The sequence below is a fragment of the Synchiropus splendidus genome, chromosome 3 (genome assembly GCF_027744825.2).
Source record: "Synchiropus splendidus isolate RoL2022-P1 chromosome 3, RoL_Sspl_1.0, whole genome shotgun sequence".
In the NCBI taxonomy this organism is placed as follows: domain Eukaryota; kingdom Metazoa; phylum Chordata; class Actinopteri; order Syngnathiformes; family Callionymidae; genus Synchiropus; species Synchiropus splendidus.
The window spans coordinates 15,209,300-15,232,057 of NC_071336.1; the positions used below are offsets into that span (position 1 = coordinate 15,209,300).

At 40.1% G+C, this 22,758-nt stretch overlaps 3 protein-coding genes and 1 non-coding gene across 5 annotated transcripts; 2 read left to right on the top strand and 2 right to left on the bottom strand.

Annotated features, from left to right (window-relative positions):
* Window positions 1-396: 396 nt before the first annotated feature.
* LOC128756238 (UPF0687 protein C20orf27 homolog) lies at window positions 397-8,936 on the bottom strand. The gene is made up of 6 exons (XM_053860586.1): window positions 8,812-8,936; window positions 7,394-7,477; window positions 4,616-4,734; window positions 3,622-3,760; window positions 1,628-1,753; window positions 397-1,288 (listed from the first exon to the last, which is right to left on the bottom strand). Exons 2-6 carry the CDS (start codon window positions 7,410-7,412, stop codon window positions 1,179-1,181), a joined length of 513 nt encoding a protein of 170 aa, XP_053716561.1. The 5' UTR covers window positions 7,413-7,477; window positions 8,812-8,936; the 3' UTR covers window positions 397-1,178.
* A 6,556-nt stretch (window positions 8,937-15,492) lies between these two features.
* On the top strand, window positions 15,493-17,569 carry cxcl19 (chemokine (C-X-C motif) ligand 19). The gene is made up of 3 exons (XM_053859837.1): window positions 15,493-15,637; window positions 16,824-16,959; window positions 17,101-17,569. The coding sequence occupies exons 1-3, from the start codon at window positions 15,586-15,588 to the stop codon at window positions 17,216-17,218; spliced, it is 306 nt and encodes a 101-aa protein (XP_053715812.1). The 5' UTR covers window positions 15,493-15,585; the 3' UTR covers window positions 17,219-17,569.
* Window positions 17,216-20,535, bottom strand: trmt10b (tRNA methyltransferase 10B). 2 transcript variants are annotated; one of them, XM_053859835.1, is made up of 8 exons: window positions 20,279-20,535; window positions 20,031-20,139; window positions 19,484-19,617; window positions 19,263-19,415; window positions 18,987-19,065; window positions 18,753-18,820; window positions 18,304-18,427; window positions 17,223-18,237 (listed from the first exon to the last, which is right to left on the bottom strand). In XM_053859835.1, the coding sequence occupies exons 1-8, from the start codon at window positions 20,390-20,392 to the stop codon at window positions 18,095-18,097; spliced, it is 924 nt and encodes a 307-aa protein (XP_053715810.1). In that variant the 5' UTR covers window positions 20,393-20,535; the 3' UTR covers window positions 17,223-18,094. The 2 variants fall into 2 exon arrangements, with proteins under 2 accessions (XP_053715811.1, XP_053715810.1); XM_053859836.1 differs by lacking the exon at window positions 19,484-19,617 and having other exon boundaries at window positions 17,216-18,237; window positions 19,263-19,411.
* Window positions 20,536-21,693: 1,158 nt separating this feature from the next.
* Window positions 21,694-21,908, top strand: LOC128756597 (small nucleolar RNA U3). The gene has a single exon (XR_008414276.1). It is a non-coding gene; the product is annotated as a small nucleolar RNA U3 (small nucleolar RNA).
* The last annotated feature ends 850 nt before the right edge of the window (window positions 21,909-22,758 follow it).

Consider the following 22,758-nt stretch of genomic DNA (forward strand, 5'->3'; position numbering starts at 1 on the left):
TGTTCACAAGACCTGAAGAATCCATGCTAGGAGTGCAGAAAGCTCCTGTGCTGAGAGAGATGAGACACCCAAAATAAGTCTTTCAACTGTGGCTCCTCAGTGGTGACCTCATGAAACGACCAAGGTATAACACCATTTTCATATCTGTACATTGTGGCCCTCAAAATTGAGAGCAGTAAATGAAGAAGAGGATCAACACAAGGCAGACACAACAAGCTGTCACTTTTCTAACTTGTGCCATTAAAACTATGGTGAGAAAGTGACAGTATAGGGAGAATTATTTAAAGAAATTGTATCTCACAGTTTCCTGGTGTGTCGCAAGTGTTTTTTTGCTTATTCCACTAAGGATAATGTAGAGGAAACAGGGATCTTTCTGTGACTTTGAGGGCACATGATCTAGACTGTGCATTTAGTGGACCCTTCACTAGTGACAGTCTCTCTTTCTCTCTTTGCTGATAATATGTTCACCTTTGCTCTCAGCTTTGGTTTCAGACCTTACCAAATCCAATCGAATGCATCTTTGGCTGAGCCCCTTGATGCAGCACCTAAAGCTCAGGGGGCTGAATTTGACTGACCAGGGGGAAAATAAGAACTCTATCACTTGTGCACACAGAGATTTCTTTCAGATCACAGATCCTGAAGACTACCGGGGAGACAACAGGAGTTGCTTGTGGAATAAAGAGAGGGAAAATTTGACTTTTAGAATAATCCCCACCCACCTCAAAAAAAAAGAAATGGAAAAAGAAGATGCAGAGTTTGTTTGGCAGGAACATTGACACACAGGATGACTGCAGGAGGACTAGAGGCAGTTTTGTGTATATATATATATAAAATCATTAAAATCAAAACCAAAAAAGTCATGTCGCAATAGAAAGGGAGACTAAACAATTAATTACTGTGGGTTCATCATTTGGCACTTTATTGACTGGAGCATCATTATTTTTTTTTTAATTTTGTGATATGCTAGAACACATTAGAAATGTGATTCGGAAAAATGACGAAACAGTTTAGGAAGAGGACAAAACACATGATGGTTTGCAACTTTGGAACAGTTCCTAAAGTGCAGTTGTCATAACATTCAGCCAAAGGAAGCTTTGCTTTGGCTCACAGGATGCTATAGTCGCCGTGACAACAAATTGAAGCAGGGAGGACTAAAAACATGTTGGAAAGTGTGTGGTCTAGAGTTTTTGGTAGACTATCTCATATGTCGGCTCCTGGCAGACGTACTCCAACGCCACCGCGAGGCAGCGGACTCCCTCCAGCAGCGTGGCCGTGCCATAGTGACGGTCTGCACAAACATTTCACAAAAGGTTTGCATGAAAACTGATGTTCAATGACAACGCTGCACTCTCTTTAACTACCAGCAGGTGGCAGCAACACATAAAGCAAAGTGTTTCACAGTTCACCATTAAATTATACTAGATAGTTAGACTTTACTGGACCCACATTAGGATGTCCATCAGTAACGGCACTGCTCAGTTCATTTGGGCAGCATTACAATTATACATTACAACCAAACCAGCAGGAGAACCCTGCACCATCTTGCTGTGTTGCTGCCATGCGATCTACTGCATTGTGCTGCTTCGATGATGAAAAAAAAATCAGAACAAAAGTAATTTGTCCTCACCTATAACTCTGGCATGAATTTTGACTCTGACACACACATCACTTTTGGTCTTGCTGACCAGTTGCACCTCTTCACACAGCACCCCCTCCTCCTGGGTCATGTACTGGCATGTTACCTTGAGGCCTCCTAGAGAACAGAGACATCAAATGGATGACAATTATTAAAAGGCTTAAAGTCATTCATGTTTGTGTCCAAAAACTCTTTCCTGGCATTGACAAAAAAAATTAAATACTTATTATTAAATGTATAGTATTTTTTTCAAGTATAGTAGTAGTAGTAGAAGAAAAGTTTTACTCAAGTATTAAATGATACGTCCAGAAACAGATGGCAAGATATTTTACAAAGCATGGTAAATGGAGTTGAAACCTATGATATGAATATGATTTATTGGAATTAAATTAGTGACATATGGGCTAAGCTGGAACTGGGTACGCCCAGTACTGGAGTTGAAGGGGGATGAGGGGAATGGCATCTCCTCTGGACACAAAAAAACGCCCTCCCCTGTAAAACTGCCATCCATCCATCTCATTTTTACAGTTACTGTTGGATCTCAGTCCTTCAGCTATAAAGGAGCTCTTTTGTCGCTCCAACGCCTCTTTTCACTGCACGGTGAAAATGATAAAAGTAACATTTTTTCACAAGAATGAAGAAATGGGGAAAGCATCAAGAACTAGCCAGCTCATTTTCATAGGTGAAAAGAATGTAAAATTCACCATTCCTCCAGAATTTTATTACAACATGTTTAATGGGTGCATACAGAGACCCAAGATGAGATACACATTGGCTAGCTATGTGGGAACGCCCACGTGGAATACACATGGGCTTAGTGGGCTGGAACTGGGAACACCCATGTGCTCCACAGCTGGTAACGCTGAACATATAGAATCAAAAAGTTTCATGTGCTTACTATCCAGCCAGAAATGAAGGGGTATGGTTCAGATGTTGTATTGTTCAAAAAATGTTAGGTGAGGTTCATCCAAATTTCCAAGAAGACAGAGGTGTTTCACTTTCTCTGTCTTTTTATACTTAACACATTTCACACTTCTACCCTCCAAATGTGTTAAAAGTTATTGAGAAAAATTGGTTTACAGATGTGTTATTGCTCAATATGACAGGTCCACATGGGCATAGACATGCACAAGGCATAATCATTATTTATGCTTTTCTACTTGGATTGACATCATGGCCTATGAATTTGAGTCAAGTTGATCGATACTGAATCACAGAATCATAACATAAAGAAGCGAAATCAAATCGAATCATGAGGTTCTAAACAACACACAGTCCTAAATAAAAACAAACAAATTTGGAAAAAAGTTGTTATGCTGCTTATAAAAATCTTGATCAAATCAAGTTCCATCCTTTTGGACATATTGGCTGGCAGTCTTGAAAGAAAATAAACCTATGCAGAAGTCCACCGGGTTCAGCTTGTGATTCTGCTCCTGATGCATTGGACACAAAAAAAAGACAGAATTTCAAGTGTATGTCGCAGGAATGTTGTTCGCAGTTTACACAAAAGGCAAAGAGGCTTAAACTTCACTCTCTGAGGGACAAAGACGAAAGCCTGTTTAGATTATTTCGAGCCTGTTTTAAAAATAGCCTCAAACACACTTGGTTCTTGGATTACATGTTAGATTTACAACACACCACGCAGAGGTCTGTGCAACTTTCCAAGTTCTTTGGATGCCTCGAGAAAATGAGCTCCACAAGCATAACTAGAAGCAAATGTTCACTCTGACTCAAGTAGCAGGAGTTTGGATATCATCTGCACCAGTTCAAGTGCTGAGAGATATTTTACACTCAATCCAAGCGCTACAGGTTGAACCTGGTCCGAGATCAAAGTTAGAGTCAATGCAAATTAAACCTTCACGAGAAAGATTATGGCTCTCTAGTTCACTTGATCTCATCTACCTCATTGTAACTCACACACATAAATGATATGAAACATAGTAAAATGCTGCTTGGTACTTGATACATCAGGAAGTGGATGTTACCTTCAGGTGCAGGTGTAATGTCGGTTATGCACAGGTGTGAACTTGGCATTGGAGCCGGACACACGTCCTTCCCCAGACCTGGGACCTCTGGCAGAGTGAAGGTAATTTCATAGCAGTGGTGGGTCTTCAGGAAACCCACCTGAGTAAAAGGAAGAGGTGGTTAATGCCTGTCCAGCTGGGACTGTAGCTTCAAGAGGGTCATTTAAAACAGAGGTTAGAGAACTACCAGTGTTCCACCTGTTTTCATGCCAAAGCGACAGGAAATACAAGAGGTGTTAGTCAGAGCACATCAATTAATAAATCAGTGGCCTCGTAGAAACATAAACACCAAAACCTGATGAGGGAAAGGTCAGTGACCCCTCTCGCTAGTGAATGGTGAATATACATGAAAGGACACATGTTGGGCCAGGCAACTGTTGAGAGCACGATTAAAATGGTGTTGTGAAAACTATTGTCATATTTAATTACACTCCTCAAAAAGGCATCTATAGACAGGAAAAAAAAAACATTGGCTACAACCATCTATCTACTCTCATGAGGTATCCTCTGTTGCGACATCAAAGAGCAGTGAGGCCAAATATTGGCTTTTCTTCAGCGTGAACATCTGTTTCTGCAGTTTTAGCTACATAGCAGTCATAACCATCATAACCATGGGTTTCAGTCGTAACCATGATACCATCCAAACCCTTGTTTTTTTTTAACCGTTGCACCCCTAATTACAATATATACGGACCTCAGATTTTAATCTGATTTACTCTGAATATGAAGAAAGCAACTAATGTCCACATCCAACTTTACTTACTCATGCTTTTGTTTTAGTTATGTTGCAAGTCTCTATCATGCAGTAAGTCCACCATCCTGATGATGCTTTGTTTTGAGGTTATTTCTTTGTAATGTTGTGAGAGTTTGCAGCCCTGCAAATGTTAGGTCAGTAGACAAGTAGCAGTGCAACGGTAGTATTTATTATACAGTTATACAGATGAACATAACAAACCTTGACTTTGAAGTTGCCATCATTCTCTGGGATCACCATGACAACAGAGTCACGCCGTCTCCCGTCAAAGGATGCTTGAGATGTGCCGTCGGATGGCTTTTCCCCCACATTCACTCCATCTGAAGGTCAAAGGTCAACAATGATGTCTTTCCAAAGCAGCATGTTTGCATGCACAGCAGAACTATGGAGATCTCATCCAGTAGCTAACGCTCATGTTACTGTTTAACTACAACGTGCAATACACTGACCACTGAGCAAAGAGGAGCACAAAACCCACCAGGTTTAGAAAGCACCATGAAAAATACAAATCAGAAGGTCAATGAAATATTATGAACACTCTTTGAGGCATGAGCAGAACCATACCACCACAGTCGCTCACTTCATACAAGGCACATTCCCAAAGTACAGAAACGAAGACACAGTACAGGATGTTTGAATATTGGAAAGATTACACACACAAAAAGCAAGTTTCAGCTCATGACAAATTATTGATAAATTGTTTACACATTTTGAAGTTTCACTTTCTTTGACATTAAAAACAAAAAGATAAACATTTAACTAATAAAAACCTATGGTTAGAATTATGTTGTACACATGTTAACCAATTATAATCTAATTACGAACCTGTTTACTATTAATAATGAGGAAGTGGGGGTATGGGTGTGCCAAACAATTCAGTCACATTAGAGTCGCGATTCTCATTTGCTGCGATTCAGAATTAAATTCAATTTAAAATGTCCCAGTTTATTTAAAAAAAAACTTGCTGTCCACCACTAATTTGTATACTCACAAATAAACAGTGTAATAGCATGGACTAAGATGTTGAGGAAGATAAGAAATAGACCCACACAGGCAGGAATATAGAGGATCTTCCTGGAACTTCCTGGACATGCAGGAGGAAACCTAAGATTGGAGTCGGACTCTGACGGAAAGGGCACAGAAATCCAGCCGTGGGTGTGGAGTGTCAGCTGGCAGGTTGGCCCACTCTACTTTCAACTAAAACCTGAAATAAACCCTGCACCGAATGAGTTTCCCACAGAAAAGCACCTCGAAGCACTAAGGTCAAAACTGCAATAGAAACGCCCTTGGTCAGAATGTGCTCTGCTTGAGTACACTAATAACTACACCCAGCACCATACGTCAGATTTCAGAGAACATTTTTCAAAAGAGATTAAACTTTTCTTGCTGGATTGCATATTCAGAAGAGTTTTTATAGCAGGACTAAATAGTGGCATTCAGCAACAAGCCCACTCAGTCAGAGAATTGCCCAGAGAATCCAGGGCCTTGCAAGGATCAAATCTCCTGCTAACCCCAAACTGCTTCAATCTTATTAAACAGGCCAGTCAAATGTACCAAAAAGATGTGATGGCACATTTGTCTCTTCAAGAACCAGGACCTGACATGCCCGATATCCAATTTTACTAAATGAATAGACGTAAATTATCAATAAAATGTGGAGTAGGAAAAAGCCACAGAAAATCCAGCCTTCTTTTTCAACAGTGGGCATGAAGGGCTGAAAAGAATAAAAACACTGTATCCAAGTGTTTTCATCAAGGTCAGTAGTGAACTGTCCTGTTCTTGAAAATATATCCTTCCATCCACCAGACCTGCAGCCAAAAGAGCAGTGATCCCCACCAGGCTTCAAGACAATCCCAGCATTCAGGTGTTCAGAATGTAACGTCTTCATCCATTACAGTAAATAAATATACAGCATTCACTGAAGAGAACAGCATTCAAACTAAATTTGTGTGAAAAGGCCAACATGAAACATAGTGAGGTAAAAAGACAAACGAAAAGGCACCTGCCAGAATTTGAAGTATAAGTTAGTCAATTGTGTGACTGTGTTACACTGTGTGCACAAAGGACATGAATGTGTTAATGAAATACATGATTTTGCAGATGCAAGGCCTATTTTAAGAATACTACGGATGGTGTTCCATTTCACATGTGACGTTTGAGGGTTTCAGTGTTTGGATCACTACCAAATACTGGGCTATTTGATACGGAGATACATAATCCCAGACAATCACTGATACACTCCATGACCCTAAGTATAGTAACTGAGCCAACACCACACCAGCACGCCTTACTGAACTGGCTTGTTTCAGATTACCCTCTGCTCCCATCGCTCCATCATTGAATTTCGTTCACCTTCTTATTTCCTCTTCTCAGATATATTATGGGTCACGTGCGTTTTGTCAGTAAGGCCGACATAACGGAAGGTGTCAATTACACAACATCACAAGACTAAGCCAACATGCCTCATCTTTATGACTATCTCCTTGTACAGAGCATTTTATAACTAAGTAAGTAAGTGAGTAACTATCAAGCACCCGTCTACATGCGGAGATGTAAATGGGGACACTGGGGCATTGTCAAATGTTGATGTTTCCATTTTCACAGACATGTTCTCTGTCATGTTATCTGACAGGCGGCTCCTTCTTTCATCCGTCAAATCTCTAGACAAGCAGAACAAGTCAACTCACTATCAACACTAGTGCAGACGGAAGTAAGGCAGTTTGGGGAAAAAGTGGCTAGATTATGAAAACGTCTCTCCACATCCGTCATGCAAAAGTGCACCCAAGTGGTGGACAGAACTCAACAAACCTCTAAATGGAAATAGATAAAATGATTGTATACCACAGATACCAAGATTCTTTTATCGGTTGTAAAAATTGAAGATGGTCAAATCTTTGCAGCAAAGACCTACAGTATCAGGCTGAGAGTCAGTTTACAAATGGTCACAAATACTGATTTAAATAATAAAGAAACTCTTACTTTTCTTTGCTGCGGCCATGGTCACAGGATGTTGTATGACAAAGTCACAGCCTGTTCTTCCCACACGGTGCACTCAAATCCACCCTGGAAATCAGATCAGGACAAAACTGGAGAGTGTGTGTTGCTAGGGTGATTTTGACTTTACTGCTTAAATGTTAAAACTCTATGCTTGGGCTACACTGGTGCTGCGAGTCAAGACTCCCGACAGGGACTCTCATAAAAGTAAAACAACAAAACGATCTAAGAGGATTAGCTTTAAAATGTAGTTTGCAATCTGCACAGATGGAGAAAATGTACTAAATATCGCAGACGGGGCCCTCGATGAATATGAAAACTCTTTTAGATTCGGTGACGGAGAGGTAAGACAACAAGAATGTTGAACAATTGACTGATATGCCAAGTCAGTAAAGGTGAAAATGCAGGACAGCTCCCCTAGTGTTCAGTGTTTAACATATATTAAGCTGCTGTGATGAAAAAATAGAAAAAGATCAAAATCGGGAAAACAAGCCACTTTGGACATACTGCCTAGGATACATTTTCCCAATTTACAATTTCCCATTTGAGAATGGGAATAGTGACAGCAGACAGTGACGCTGCCTCTGTGTAATTCCTTACACTTCATTTAACACAATTTCTGTACCAGTTACGTGTTCAGCTTTGTTCACTTCACCGTGGTCCTTTTGATGTCCAAAGGACCGATGAAGTCACTTTTGTCAAACTCGACTCAGGCTTCAAATATAATTTCAACAGATGATTACAATCCACAGCAGTTAATTTATACATCCATTTATAAGCCAATGGCTGTCTTCCAAATTAACCATATGAAATTTTATACATTAAAAATGATTTAGCCTTTACATCTCTGGACCCCGCCCCCATCTTTCGCATAGCTGGGTAATGATCCAGTTTCATGAAGCAACATGATTTAGTTCAGATTGAGCCTAAAGCTTTTTAGCATGAATCATCCACGTGTAGGTTTTTCTACAGGTAATTTATTTGTTTATAACTTTATGACTGTCATATCAAAGCAAAACCCTTCTCCACAAACGGAATGCATTTCAATACACGATTACCAATACATTGAATATTGTATTTCACGGCATTTAAGGAGCACCCCGACTTTAATCTGATATCAAAAATGTCTAGTGTGACATTGGCTTCTTCTTCATGGACGCAACTGTTTTTGTTTTGTTTTCTTTTGCTTTCTTTTGTTTTCTTTTGTTTTGTTTTGTTTTGAATCCCAGCATGCATTTAAATGTTATTTATTACATTGTTAACATTCCAAGCCAAACAAACCACCACTAGTAACGACACACGGAGACAAACATATCAGTTCACTTTGCCAAAACTGCTTGGACTGAACTTTGACTTCCTTTCAAACATGTCGCCAAATCATCATATGAGTTTAGAATGCTTACCTGTGTAAGTGCACACCAGTGAGCTTGCAGTTGTCTGTCTGTCTGTTGAAGAGCAGCGAGGAAGAGCACGAACAGCGACCCTCTGCTCCGTCCTGACCTAAGCTCCGCCTTACGGCACTTGGCCATCGCGTTTTCCATCATAAGCACACCATGTGAATCTCTACATCAATGGATAAAATAATGCCACGTGAAACAGCACAGTTACATTTTTATTGCGATGACTGAAGCTCTGAAAACGACTGTCTTCGACTGTTTCACGAACCGCCATCCCCAATATGAAGCTGTCATTTAGTGACATCTAGCGGAAATAGAAGATTACTGCGCCTCTTGTTCTTTTTTCATTTTTGATCAAGGAATTTCATGCGAAAAACACTTTTTTTTCTGACATTTAAACACTTTCATAAACAATTTCTGACAGCTGCCATTAGTATGATGGTCAGGAGCCAAAGAAAATATAGACCCACACAAAAACCCCTCATCTGGCTTTAATTCAGTTTTGTTTTTATTCTGGGAAAGTAGCATTTGCCCTGCCTGTGTTAAAATATTCCGGTGTTGGTTGATCATTGCTGGCAATCGTACTTTTCAAACTAGGTGACAGGTGTCAATATATACTGTAAATAAAAATCATTTTGGGTCTTCATGCGTTCTTCTTACTCACAACATCATCATTAAAACATTGGATTGCGTCAAGGTTTTGCAACAGTGCTGAAAACAGAAACATTATTAGATACTTCACACGTCAATGACATGCAGGAGCAGCAATCATTTTTTTTTCCCCCAAATGACCATGTCAAAACGTAACTCCCTAGGGTGAAAATAGAAATAAAAAAAGGTTAAAATCCGCTGGTGTTGATGGCTTTATTTATCTTTCTGGCTTTATTAGGACGTTTTTAAGAAAGTGTGGCACAACACTTACTGAGGTCCTAACATTCTCCATAAAAAAATTAAAATGAATGGAATTTAACAATATTTTTTGCTGGAACTGTGAAGTTGGGACAGTTGCACATTGCATTGAGAGCGCAGTTCACTTAAACCATTTTGGGGTGATATTGGCCTTTTGTCTGGATGGTGAGGCACAATCCCTGATGAATTCACTTTTTTATTTGTTGGGAACCATATCACAACTTCCAAATATTGAGTAGAGTTTTTTGGGCTATCATGGTTTGGCCTCAGCTGTGCAGAATATTAGTCGACACTGGAAGACATTCAAGGCCTTCAGGACTGAAAGACCAGATTAATGCACTGATCCAAAATCCATCCGACCATGCTCAACTGACTCAGTGAAGAAGACTCAGGAGATTAAACAAGAGAACATTTTGGAACTAAAGAGAATAAGAGGATTTGTATATAGCCTTTTTATGTACCTTTAACAGTTGAAGCGACTTGCAAAAAAAAATAAATAAATCAATAAAAACTTAGGACGTAGGAACAGGGTTTTACTTTTCTTTGGTGTCCTGTGTTCTGGCCTTGGCTAGTGAATGGCAGCATAAACAGACAATGGAATTCACACACCTCAATGCACCATCGGCTCCAGATTTTACGTTTCACGTCATAATTCAAAATGTTCAAAAATAATCTACCAACTGCTTTTTAATCAATAAAAGTAAATAGCTGTGAATACTACTGAGATTATACACATTTTTTTCACAATTTGCAAACAGAAAAGTATTTGAACTTGACAAAATATGTTTGACTTTTCATCAGCCTCAATTATGCAATAAAAAAATAAGATAACTGAACTACTTTAGATTTTATTTATCTGCTTTTATGCTCAGTGGATGATTTACCTTCAGGATTTAAACCCAGGAATCAATTAATAAAATTGCCCAAAATAGGAGAATCCTAATAACTGCAATTTGTTTTGAGTTCAATAACATTTATTAAAAATATTTTATTCATCATACTGTACTTTAGCATCGCCCAGCCTTCTTTAACCCATTGCAATTATTTTGAAATATAGAAAGCAAAATATAACAAGAGATTTGAGAGGGGAAACACTTCCATGCTCAACCCTGTCTAATTATTTTTAATAACCTTTTTCATCATCAACAACAGGCTGCAGCCAACACCTGAACCCTAAAATAAATAAACAGATCCACATTCTCCAATTGAGATTTTCCTTACGCTGTCTTTCCCAACAACAGTGACTGACAGTTGCTAATAAGCAATTATGGCACCACAGCAGGCTGAGCCTAACAAAGAATGTTTAGTGACCTTCACACATTCTGGGAAAATGTCATGTAAAGGTCTCACATCATTTTCACCTGAGGAAGAAGAGCCAAACAGCTAGGATCAGCAGTGCTGTCCCAAATATCATGTTGTCATGCGGCCTCACATCCACAAGAGTGGTGCAACTCACACACATTTAAACCTGCCAATAACACACATTTTTGTTACAAATCCATATAATATAACCCCCATAAAATAAATAAATCATTTATGGGTCTTTGAAAATACTCCTTGTAAGGGATCTGTCCTGTACTGTTTCTATATAACTAGCGCGCGAGGGCGCCAAATCTCCTCCAAGCTCACCCACTGGATGCTTCTGAATTGTCCTCGTCTCAGTAAACTGAAGGCTTTCAGAATCCTGCAGAAGAAATTGTCAGCAGTGGACTGCACAGTGGTGCTCGATTTCACAGCAAAGACAGCAGTGGTCAGAAAGAATATCCAGAGCAGAACAGCTGGAGCAGCGTTTGTGGCTGATGCAGCAACATGGAGTGGACAGGTGGACAAAGTGTTCCACGGGCTGATCGAGAGCTATGTTTGCCATCCTGTCGTGGAGCCCAGAATGATTCAGCTCCTCTCTCAGGACACTTCTATTGTGAGGGATGATGTGAGAGTGTATTTTGAGGCGAGTGATGCTGTGAAAGAGAAAGTGGCTCATCTCATGAAGAGTTTGCTGGCTCAAAAGAAAGTTCATATCCTGGAGCACCAATTCAAAGTGGTTGAAGAGCAATTTAACAGAGAAATGAAAGTGCAGTGTCCGGGAGTTGAAATAGTCAGGTGCACTGAATCCAATTCAGTTGTGCTTGAAGGCAATGACGAAGACGTGGAGTCAGGAGCTGAGCTCCTGCAGGAGATGATTCAGAGGATCAAAGCAAGATGTCTCAAGCTGTCTGAATCTTTATGGGACTTCTTAGTCTTCAGTGGGGCCGTCCTCAGGTACCAAGCAGTCTTTCTGTCCAAGTTAAGCAGTCCTGTTTTCATTGAGGCTGGGAGCAGCATTGTCTTATCAAGCTTGTCTCCTGCTGCCATGGATGAGGCTGAAGCTGTTCTCAAGAAGGAGGTGAGTGAAGCCACCTTCACTGTCCAAGGAGCCGCGGCTGAACCAGCAAATGTGGAGAGGTTGAAGGGCATCTTGGAGAAGGCGGAGGACGCTGCAAACAGCAAAGACATTAGAGTCATGGTCAACTTCTCCCCTGCGTTTGGACCTCTGTCTGAAGTACGGCTGGTGGGCTACAGTAGGAATGTGAAGAACCTCCAAGAGGTTTTACAAGATTTCCAAAGAACCAAAGTTCACACACAAGAAGAGGTGAAGCTGTCACACCTTGAGATGGTTGACTGTTTCTCTGACATCATCAACATGACTGGTTTGGACAAGACCAACCTGACACTGCAAGCCTCAAGCTACCCCTCCCCACGAGCTCTTCTGTCTGGACCATATCATCTGGTGAAGGATACCAAGGAGGCTTTGACCTTATCTTTAGCTAATATCACCTTTGACGCATTGGTCTTCGACAGTCCCAGAGCTCAACAGTACTTCAGTGGTGCTGGGAAAGACAGCAAAACACTAGTGGAGACCTCTTGTCAGGTTGTAATCCGAGCTCAAGAAACTGCTGGTCCTAAAGTGGGCACAGCGTGTATATATCTGTGAAAATGCTCCCACAATGTCCGCAAGAAGTCCATGCCATTTACACATGTGCTGCCATGAGACCAGCATCCACTTGAGCCCCCTTCTGTGGCAATTGTTTTTCAAGTTTTGCTTCTTTAACCAATTTTATTTAGTATCCTTACGCTACTTCCCCATCCTTGGAATCAAAACAAACCTCAGAGGTCAATATGGTTTTGTTTTGTTTTGAGAAACATTGCACTCTCATGACTGACAGCGTGTGTGTGGATCAGACGGTGGTGGTCATAAATGTGGCTCAGATCCGTGTGATTGTCGGAATCATAACAGAGCAGCACTCACGCAGTGGAGACATTTAACATTCAAATAAAAAAGGATATAGACCCACTTCTTGTTTGTCCTCTGTTCCCTTCTATCGATTCAGCTGTCTTTAGTCACTTCAGTTCCTTTGGGAATCTAAAGGTATTGTGCAAAACTATGGAGGGAACTCACAAGGCAGAAGAAGTCCAGTCAGAAGCAGCACAAGAAATTATCTTTAATCTGCCATTTTATTATCTACTGGTGATAGAAATGACACGACCTGTCTTACTGTGAATTTTTAAAAACATACCAAATATGTAGGTGATCAAAAACTCAGCTTTGTCTTGGTATTTTTCATATGAGAAAATCCCAAAACATGTATCAAGTGTTTATAAGAAATATTAATAGTTTAATCCCATAGTCCCTTTTTTCATTTCTGACTTGAAGCTACAGAAACAGGTCATCATGGACGACGGGGTTCAGGTGTGAGCGTCCTCTCTGAAAAAAAGGCCAACAATTGTGGGACTTTTGTTTGAGCCAGACATGACCAAAATAGTGTCAGAAATCCCCATTTTCAGTTCCAGCCAGTCACAATGCTCTGTTTTGCTTCCGACAATCACACGGATCTGAGCCACATTTATGACCACCACCATCTGATCCACACACACGCTGTCAATCATGAGAGAGCAATGTTTCTCAAAACAAAACAAAACCATATTAACCTCTGAGGTTTGTTTTGATTCCAGGGATGGGGAAGTAGTGTAATGATACTAAATACAAATGCTTAAAGTAGCAAAACTTCATTTGAACTAATGCTTCTAAGTAATACACCGCTCACTGACTCAGGCCCAGTGGTTTCACGATGAAGTTGTAATTCACAAATGAAAAACAAATGCCACAGAAGGGGGCTCAAGCGGACGCTGGTCTCACAGCAGCACATGTGTAAATGGCATGGACTTCTTGAGGCTGTTGTGGGAGCGTCTTGACAGCTATATACTCACAGGCATATAAAACAAAATCTGAAAACTTCATTAATCCAAAGGGGAAAAAGTGTATTGACGAACAAAAATAATACTAGGTGCTCTTCAAACAGAAACCATGCATCATATAGCTCATGGCAGAGGTGACAATTCAATGATTAAGAAACTTTTTTAAAAATCACACTTGATTTTTGATCTGAAACTGACTTTTTTTAATCAGGAATACTAATTCCAGTTAAAAAACCTGAACAGGACTAAGCGGTGGTTAACTGAAGATGCATGTACAGTGTATCATGCGCATAGCACGAGCCACTCACCACTTGAAACTATGAGAGAATTTAGTGTCGTGTCACCAAGTTCCAATATATTAACATCATCAAACAGTATTTTTCTTTTTAATCTAGTGACGTTTTTGACTTGTGCATGTAAAAATAATGCTTCAGTTGTGCCCATATGGCTTTCTTACCAAAGTATGACTGTGGTTAGTAGAAATCTCAGCCATTTTGTAGCGGAATGCTGAGGAATTCCTCAGCATTCCGCTGTGGATCTGTTGCTTATTATTATTAGCTGAACAAAACTACAGACCGTTACAGACTATAAAATGCGAGGCATTCGAATTTACTCAAGCAAAGCACACATTTTGTATTTTGTGACTCTTCACCTCTCTCTGTCAACTTCAAGATGAAACTATATAAATACTAAGACTAATGTTAAACACAGATTCCCTCAATTTTGAATACTTGAATCTGCACAAATGACGTAAACCTGTGATAAATCATAATCAATAATAATTCATCATAGTACCTAGGAAATATTGTTGCATCAGGATATCAAGTGCCAAAGTCTTATAATGGCATCTTCCCATAATTTGAGAGGTGTCAAACGTCATATGATCTGTTTCATGATTTTATTTGTTTATATTTGTTACGTTTATTTAAGTCTACTTCCTGTTTGCGACATCTATTCCAGTAAATTGATTTGTAATTTAAGAGACAGTCTGAAGGCAAATGAGAAAGTTTGCACTAGAGATCACCTGCTGAGTTTATCAGGGAAACCTTTCCTTAGTTCTACCTCACTTCATGGTCAAACAAGCGCAAACACTCTGCTGATTTCCCTGTAAGGCACTTTGTGAACAGCGTAGTAAAATGTGATATTTCAATAAAGCTTTATTATGACCCTAGCTACAGAACAGACAAATAATTGAGAGAGATGAATGTGACAAACAGCACTATGACGTTTCCTGCACACAAACTTTGTCATTGTGATGTATTTTGCCGTCCAGAACAGGAACCCTGAGGTGATACTGTCCCCCGATAACACTGGCTATTCTCAGAACTGTGTCATCCCCAGTCATCAGAGTAGATACTGTACTAATGCACAGTCTGGTCCCTGAGACAGGGAATTCTCTGACTGCAGAGACCGGCTCTTGTGTCAGAACCTCAACTGGGCCCCTGTGTTGTCCCCGCTCACTCAGTCTCATGACTGCACATGTGAATGAGGCAAAATGAAACTAACACACTTCTGGATTTGTTGCTGTTGTCTTTTGATCCTGCCCTCAAAAGATGCGAGAGCACATGATAATTTAATATAAATACTGAGGTGCTGCCAAACATCCACATCACCACAGCTGCCTGAACCCCACTCAAGATGAAGCTAGTCGTCATCTTCATGCTTTCGTCTCTGCTGGTCATGATCAATGGTAAGAGCCCTGACAGGAGCTGCTGTCACTTTTATTGTGTTTATTTATTTTTTAATGGTCTTTCCATCCATCCATCTGTTTTTCTCCTCTTAAAAACAGCAGTAATGGTAAAGATAAGATTTTATATATAGGAATTATACTAAAACAGTATAACTACGTGGGTGTGATGTTAATGTTATGTTAATGTAGATGCCAGAAATGACTCCATAATGACACAACCTGGACACCTAAACCGGTTTAAGGCTGATTCGGTCTCATACATTTCTGCAGTGAACAACGTTTATACTGGACTAGCAAACATCACAATGACTTGCGTTTACAAATAAACACTGCATGCTACGTCATGTCCACATTGTAGCTGCTCAAGAGGGAAATGCAAACTTTCAGTTCTTGCATAAGACCCGAGCACTTACTCACCGTGACATCTGACTTGAAAATGGAAATAGAAAGTCTACAAAAAATGCTTTTGCTTTCATGTATACCAGAACGTTTCGGTTACAATGTGCACTTATGTTAACAGCTTGCACCTGACCTCTGAAATATGTCTATGTCAAATCTGATGAAGTATGAAGTAATCATGCTCTGAATCTTACACTTGTTTAATATTTATGATTTTATTATTGTCCCGTAAAACATGTTTATTGAACATAAGGTAAGTAAAATGTTTGTAATTTCAGCGCTATTCTTGCCTGAATGTTCATGTAACACTAGTACTTAATATCTACTTGATAGATATTATAAAATAACAGACAGTGGCTATGGAGGTGTAGATTCGACAGGGACTTCATGTAAGGACTGACTTAATCTCCACTCTGGCTTGGGAACATACAATCTGTTGCTCTGATTTATATTAGCGTTTCTAATCATGCAGCACAGTCGGTGTGGGTTTCATTGATATTCCGGTTTCCTCACCAAAAACATGCAGACATTAATGTGACAGTCAACCGCTTCCATCAGCCTGCGGCTCCAAGGTGTGCCCAGCTAAGGTGGCAGCTATTAAATGCACAGACCGCTCAAGTAGAATTCATCAGATCTGAACTGACAGCATAGTACTGGACAGGTCCGAAGAGCATTAGCACTGAAGAGCATTAGTACACAGCATGCTTCAGCAATGCTGAATGATTTTTCATAGACATGATGCAGATGGAGGGACAGTGCTTTTAAATGTGTGCAAATGTGGTGACAGGCATGCCGCCCATCAGCAGAGACTACAACACACACTGTCGCTGCCTGAAGGTGGAGACCAGGATCATCCCTCCAGACAGTCTGAGGAGCATCAAGCTGGTGCCTGAAGGACCCCACTGCCCGGACACAGAGGTCATGTAAGTCCACCACTCTTAGTCAAACAACACTTGTTTAAATAAGGTACTGGTCCGTCCAACACTGACTGACAATTGTTGGGATTTTAAACTATTTCATTTGTTAAGGGACCAAAAAAACGTCATGGTCTTCTTTGTTTCCAGAGCCGGACTGTCAAGCGGGGAAAAGGTCTGCTTGGATCCTAAATCCTCCTGGGTGAAAAAGCTTGTTCAGTTTGTCCTGGAGAAGCAGCTGCAACACCAGCCAAAGAATCAAGCCTGAGATTTTTTTTTTTTTAAATGCAAAATGCAGCTGCAGCAACATCAACTTCCGAACTGCTGACTTATTTCCAAAGAGCAAAAGTGATGTAACAATCCCTCACATTCTACTGCGTATACATCAACTTCACTTTTCATGAAGTAGGGCAATGTTGTGAAGATGGTGTATTTGAGTGTCATTTGTGTTGATAGACAGAAGAGGATATTATCATTTGAACTTGATCATAGTTAAAAACATCTGTTGTCTTTATTTGTATTTTCTTTATAAATGCAGCTGCACAACACTGAAATGCTCACCTAATCAAATGCTACAGTGCTGAAATATAATTAAAGATAATTCAAAGAAAAAGCACAAACCTTGTTTTTGTTGTCGTTTATATGATTGCAGACGAGTGTCTCTATGGACCCGTGCAAGCATTACCGCATTCAACAACTTGATGGTCGTGGCAGTACGGTCTCCTTACTCACAAGAGTGCCACCTGTATGCACGTAACACAGTGCTATCTTCTGATTCCAAGAAGAGACAAACTACAAACTTAGCCTAAAATCATTTTATTTGAGTAGAAATGACTCATGAAACGTCTCACCATAAAGTGAGAGGTGTTTCAGTGGTTTGGCTAGTGATTTACAGTATTATAAATGGCACTGATCTGAGCTCACACTCATCAAGTTTTTCGTCTGAATACTGACTTTTCAAATGTTTCCATTAGTCTTGTTTTAACTGTGTGTACTAAAAATATTTCCATTTACAGGATGGCTGTCTGTTAGTGAAATAAAATGCACATCCCACGGAAAACACAAACATTCAAGGTACATAAAGACGTAATCATGAAACAGATTCCAAAGAATCATTATTTACTTTAACTTAAGCCATTTGGGTTCAACTATTGCTCAAATGGAAACTTGAAGTATCTTCATCTATGCACCCGGATGTGACAACATAGCCCTTCCCTGGGGGGAACCATGCTTGCAAGGCCTCCGTCCAGCTGCCAGTCTCACCAAATGTCAATAAGATGTCGAACACTGCACACAAAAATCAACTTGTTGATGATAAACAGAATTGGTCAAATGATAAATGCAAGACTGCACCTTGATTGATGGCCAGGATCTTTGAGTGGAAGTTCTTGTCGTTGGATTTCTTGGTCATGAATTCGTCTATGGGCAGCCTGGCTGTCTGCACAGACAGCGCTCGAGCTCGTGACAGACTCAGCGTCTGCTCAAAACAGTGTTCAAAAAGGTGAGGTTGGTCATTGATTCCGAACATTTTCTTCCAATCAGAATGGAATGATTTTCGACTGCAACAGAAGGCTTTCAGTGTTAAACTCAGATTATTTGAAAGTCAGGTTTATAGTATATTGAATAAACGTGACAACTTCGTAGTCATAGAACTGCTTCCGTTTTAATACAATACTTACATACATACAATACAAGTTATTTGGTTATGTATAGTTAACATTATAAGTATGATTCATGTACGTTTGCACACACACAAACACACAGTGGTGTTAAATATGATGGCTTCGGTTTGTGGAAGTTACCTTCTGAACACTTTCATCCACGAGACCGCCTAGAACATACACCTTGTTTGGGTCCAGTGTTTGCAGAGCTGAAGATGACAGAGACAACAACGTGTGAACTGCTTTGAGAATCCCAAGTGTACCTAGGAAATAAGCTGCTCCATCTATTGGACAAAAATGCAACTGCATAGATGACTGGCGAGATACGGTGTGTTTTTAACAAGAAATTTTAACTTTAAAAGTTAACTTTCAAACCTTCTTCAGCGTCTGGTGTGAGGTAGACAATGGTTTTTGTGGGGAATAGGTCCGAGCAAGTTTCCTCCCGGATGTCCAGCTGAAGATATTCCAGAGAGAACAATTCCGGTGAAGACAGGTCAGAAATAAAAATTTACCGTGGTGTGTCTTGAGGTCGTGGGAGCTTTGGAAAAGCTGAACTTGCCTTCATGTTTGTAGCAGATAAGTACCAGCAACGTACACATATTTGTAGAGAAATGTCTGTTAGGATTAAAGCATGTAGCGTAATACACTGACCTTGTAGTTGAGGAAGCCTTCATTCATCCGTATGCACTCTCTGTAAATGCGACTGTCCTCAGTCAGGTCAGTCAGGAACACGTGGAATGGTCTGCGTGCCTTCTTGTTGGACCCGTACAGTCGTCTAATCTGGCCAGCCAGTCTGCTCACTTCCTAGGTGAGATGAGACATCAAACCCGTGAGCACAGAACATCTTTAGTTAAAATAGTTTAAGATAGTACCTTATCAGACATGAAGTCAGTCATGCTGAGGTCAACACAAAGTTTCGGACCAGTGGACTGGGCTTCTGCTAATCGCTCATTCACGATTGCCTTTATGACTCGCTTGGAAAGCTGAGGACTGTCCACACTGTCACCTTTGCAAGGACATAAATAAAATAAGAATAATATTTTGATAGATTAAACTAGACAAAACTTGAAAATACTGGAATTCATACACCCAAGAAGATCGGTAAACAAAAATGCTCCCCCTGGCTACAGGATAATGTGACAAGAAAGAGACTGTACTTTATTTGAGGACGAGGGGACGCCATGTGTGATGCGCCATGGACATTACTCATTCTTGGCCAGTGCCTCAAATAACAACATAAAAGTACGCAACATTGTAGATGCACTCACGTTGTAGTAAATTGTTGCTTTTGATCACAATGTTAGAATGGACATATTTTGGAACAATTTAAGTAGAAGTACTGGAAGAAAGTGTCTCATTTCTGAGGACTGAAATGATATTTCGTGGGTGGAACACAAGTGACACAAGTATGAATCTCACCTTTCTCAGTGAGTCGGTTCAATTTCCGGCGCTCTTTTTCTTCTTTTCGACGACTCTTTTTGGCTGCCACCTGCCTCTCCCAGTTTCGCTGCTTCCTGAGCACGTTCCTCTGCATGTTCCATCAAAACAAACAGTTAAATGCAACTGGCAAACGTGCGTTTGTTCATTCAACGTATGATCTAAAACGGTCGCATGCTGCTTATTCGCCCTTGGGTCACTGTTTCAACAGTCAACTCGAAGTAGCTTACAGAAAACTGCCCATCTCCTTGGTCGGCTCTTTCTCCAACCACATCCAAATCCAAGTCGATGAGAAGAAGATCCACGTCGTCTGAAACGTGATTCAGCTGAATGTTTCCCTCCATACCTACTCAATTCCAGTCAGCTCTGAACGTAGTAGACGGAAAACAACGCTTTACTTTCTCGTTCTCTTAAATCAACAGCAAGAATAGGGAAAATCAAACGGCCACGCCAACGTTGGCCAAGTTTTATTTTGGTTTCGCCAACGTGACCGTCGCCCGTTGATGACGTCATTTTAAATAAACATTTATAATTTTTATTCTTTTAAGAATAATACTCGTGGGTTTCGTGTTAATTTAGTAGAATTTATTATTTTTTTATATTAAGAAATCATAAAGAAAATCAAACATCTATAAGATGCTATGCAAGCACATAAAAACATAAAAATGAAAAAATCGTGAAAACAAAAATAAAAGAAAACAACCGAAACACACAGCAAAAACTGTAATTGTGTGGTGCTCTTTCCAAATGATATTGTCAATAAAACTGAACAGAACTGAACTTGTTGCTTGTTTATTTGAATGAAACAAGAAACTCAGTGACACGTACGAACTTGAGGATTCGCTTCTTGCGAGTCTGAAATTAAAAAGGATGAGAATATTGTTTTGTTGTTTTAAGTATCTCGGGGTGATGTTCTCATGTGAGGGGATTAGGGGTTTGGAGATTGGTCGGCGAATTGGGGCAGCAGGGGCGGTATTGCAATCCATAGGAGAGAGCTGAGCCAGAAGGCAAAGCTCTCTATATACTGATCAATCTTCGTCCCGACCCCTCACCTACGGTCATGACACGTCCAGCTGGGAGGAGACCGAGGGGTCAACCCAGGACCAGGTGGAGAGATTATATCTCTACGCTGGCCTTATAAAAATGTCCGCATGAATGGTTAGGTTTTATAAAAATAAAAAAAATAAAAAAAAAACCTTGATAGGTAGTCTTCCTGAGAAGCAACGCTCCCACGACTCGCCCAGAATTTATACAGTAGTGATTTTATTGATGTTTTATGGAAACTAACTCAACTCAACTAATCAACATACTGTAGCTGTCGAGTGAAATTTGCATTATTTCCGAGTAAGTTGAATTTGTACCATATCTTCGAGCGAATGTGGCGTGAGTGTTTGGTGCTGCCCTCTGCTGGCTGTAACTGGGACGGAACCGGTGTGGCGCTGCCATATTGCATTGTGGGTAATTAGTATTTTAACGTTAGTATTCCGTTAATCGCGCGGCGGCACACGTTATCGTCAGAATGTTGTACGTACTGAATTGTGCAGGTAACGCTGAGTCCATGGGGAGTTTGTGCTATTTTAGGAGTCACCGAAACTTTGAGGTACAGTACTGGGATACTAGAGTTGAACTTAGAAAATTTGAAGTCAAGACTATACTTTCAGGGATCATTTCTATAGTTTCTAACTGGAGAAATGTGTTTCTAAAGTGTTTGGTCTCGCTATCCACGATGATGAGCGAAGATACTTCCACCTGAGCGCGAAGCGGGTTGTGAGTATGGACTCCGGTCTAACGCTCGCAGCTTTTGATGACCGTTCTCTGTCACCTTGGAGACAGTGAGGGTGGAAGTATGATCAGAGTGGTAGTGGTTACTGTTCATGATAATACAACATCAAGTTCTGTATCATAAATGATTCATGACTGTGCTGGATATGGTAACAAATTCGTAATAAAACTGTTGTAATGTCGGTTTTGTTAAACACCATTTTTAGCACCTTTTAGCAGACACGAGTATGTTGAGTGTAACAAGTATAGTCCAGACCTTTATGCTAATGGTTTACTAGAAGGTACTGTTCCCCAGACTATCAGTAACTATACAAGAAGTTTACTATTCGTGTACTGGTTGTACACTACTTATAGGTAGCAATGTACAGCACCCAAGATACTACACATTTCTCAGACCTGCTGTTGGTGTGGAGGTTATTGTTAGCTAGTGGCTCTGCTATACTACACATATCACCTTCAAAGGCAACCACTCCCATGATCTTTTGCAGTTTCTTCCAAATCACCTCAATAATATACTTGAAAACCCCAAGAAAATAGTATTCTTGAAGTTAATTTTATTAGGTGTACTTGAGTTTAAATATAATTCAGTGTGCTACTTTTAAGTATCCCGATTATAGTATCTCAAAAGTGAACTTCATATACTCCGACAGTTTTAGTATGAATGAAGTCTACTCAACGTATACTTGAATACACTTCTTTTTGTTTAGGGTCATCCTGCCAGCATGTGTAGTGGAGAAGATCCCAAAAGAGGTTTTTTTGTTTGTAACCCTGGGTCAGCCGGTGAGAAATACTGGAGAATGCACCAAAGAATACCAAAAATTGAGGAATGATGCCACTTGTGGATAGCAAAGCTGAACAATAAAATATGTGTGTATTTATAAATGCTTGTAAATGTTCTCTGTTGTTGTATTGTTGTGGAAAACATCAA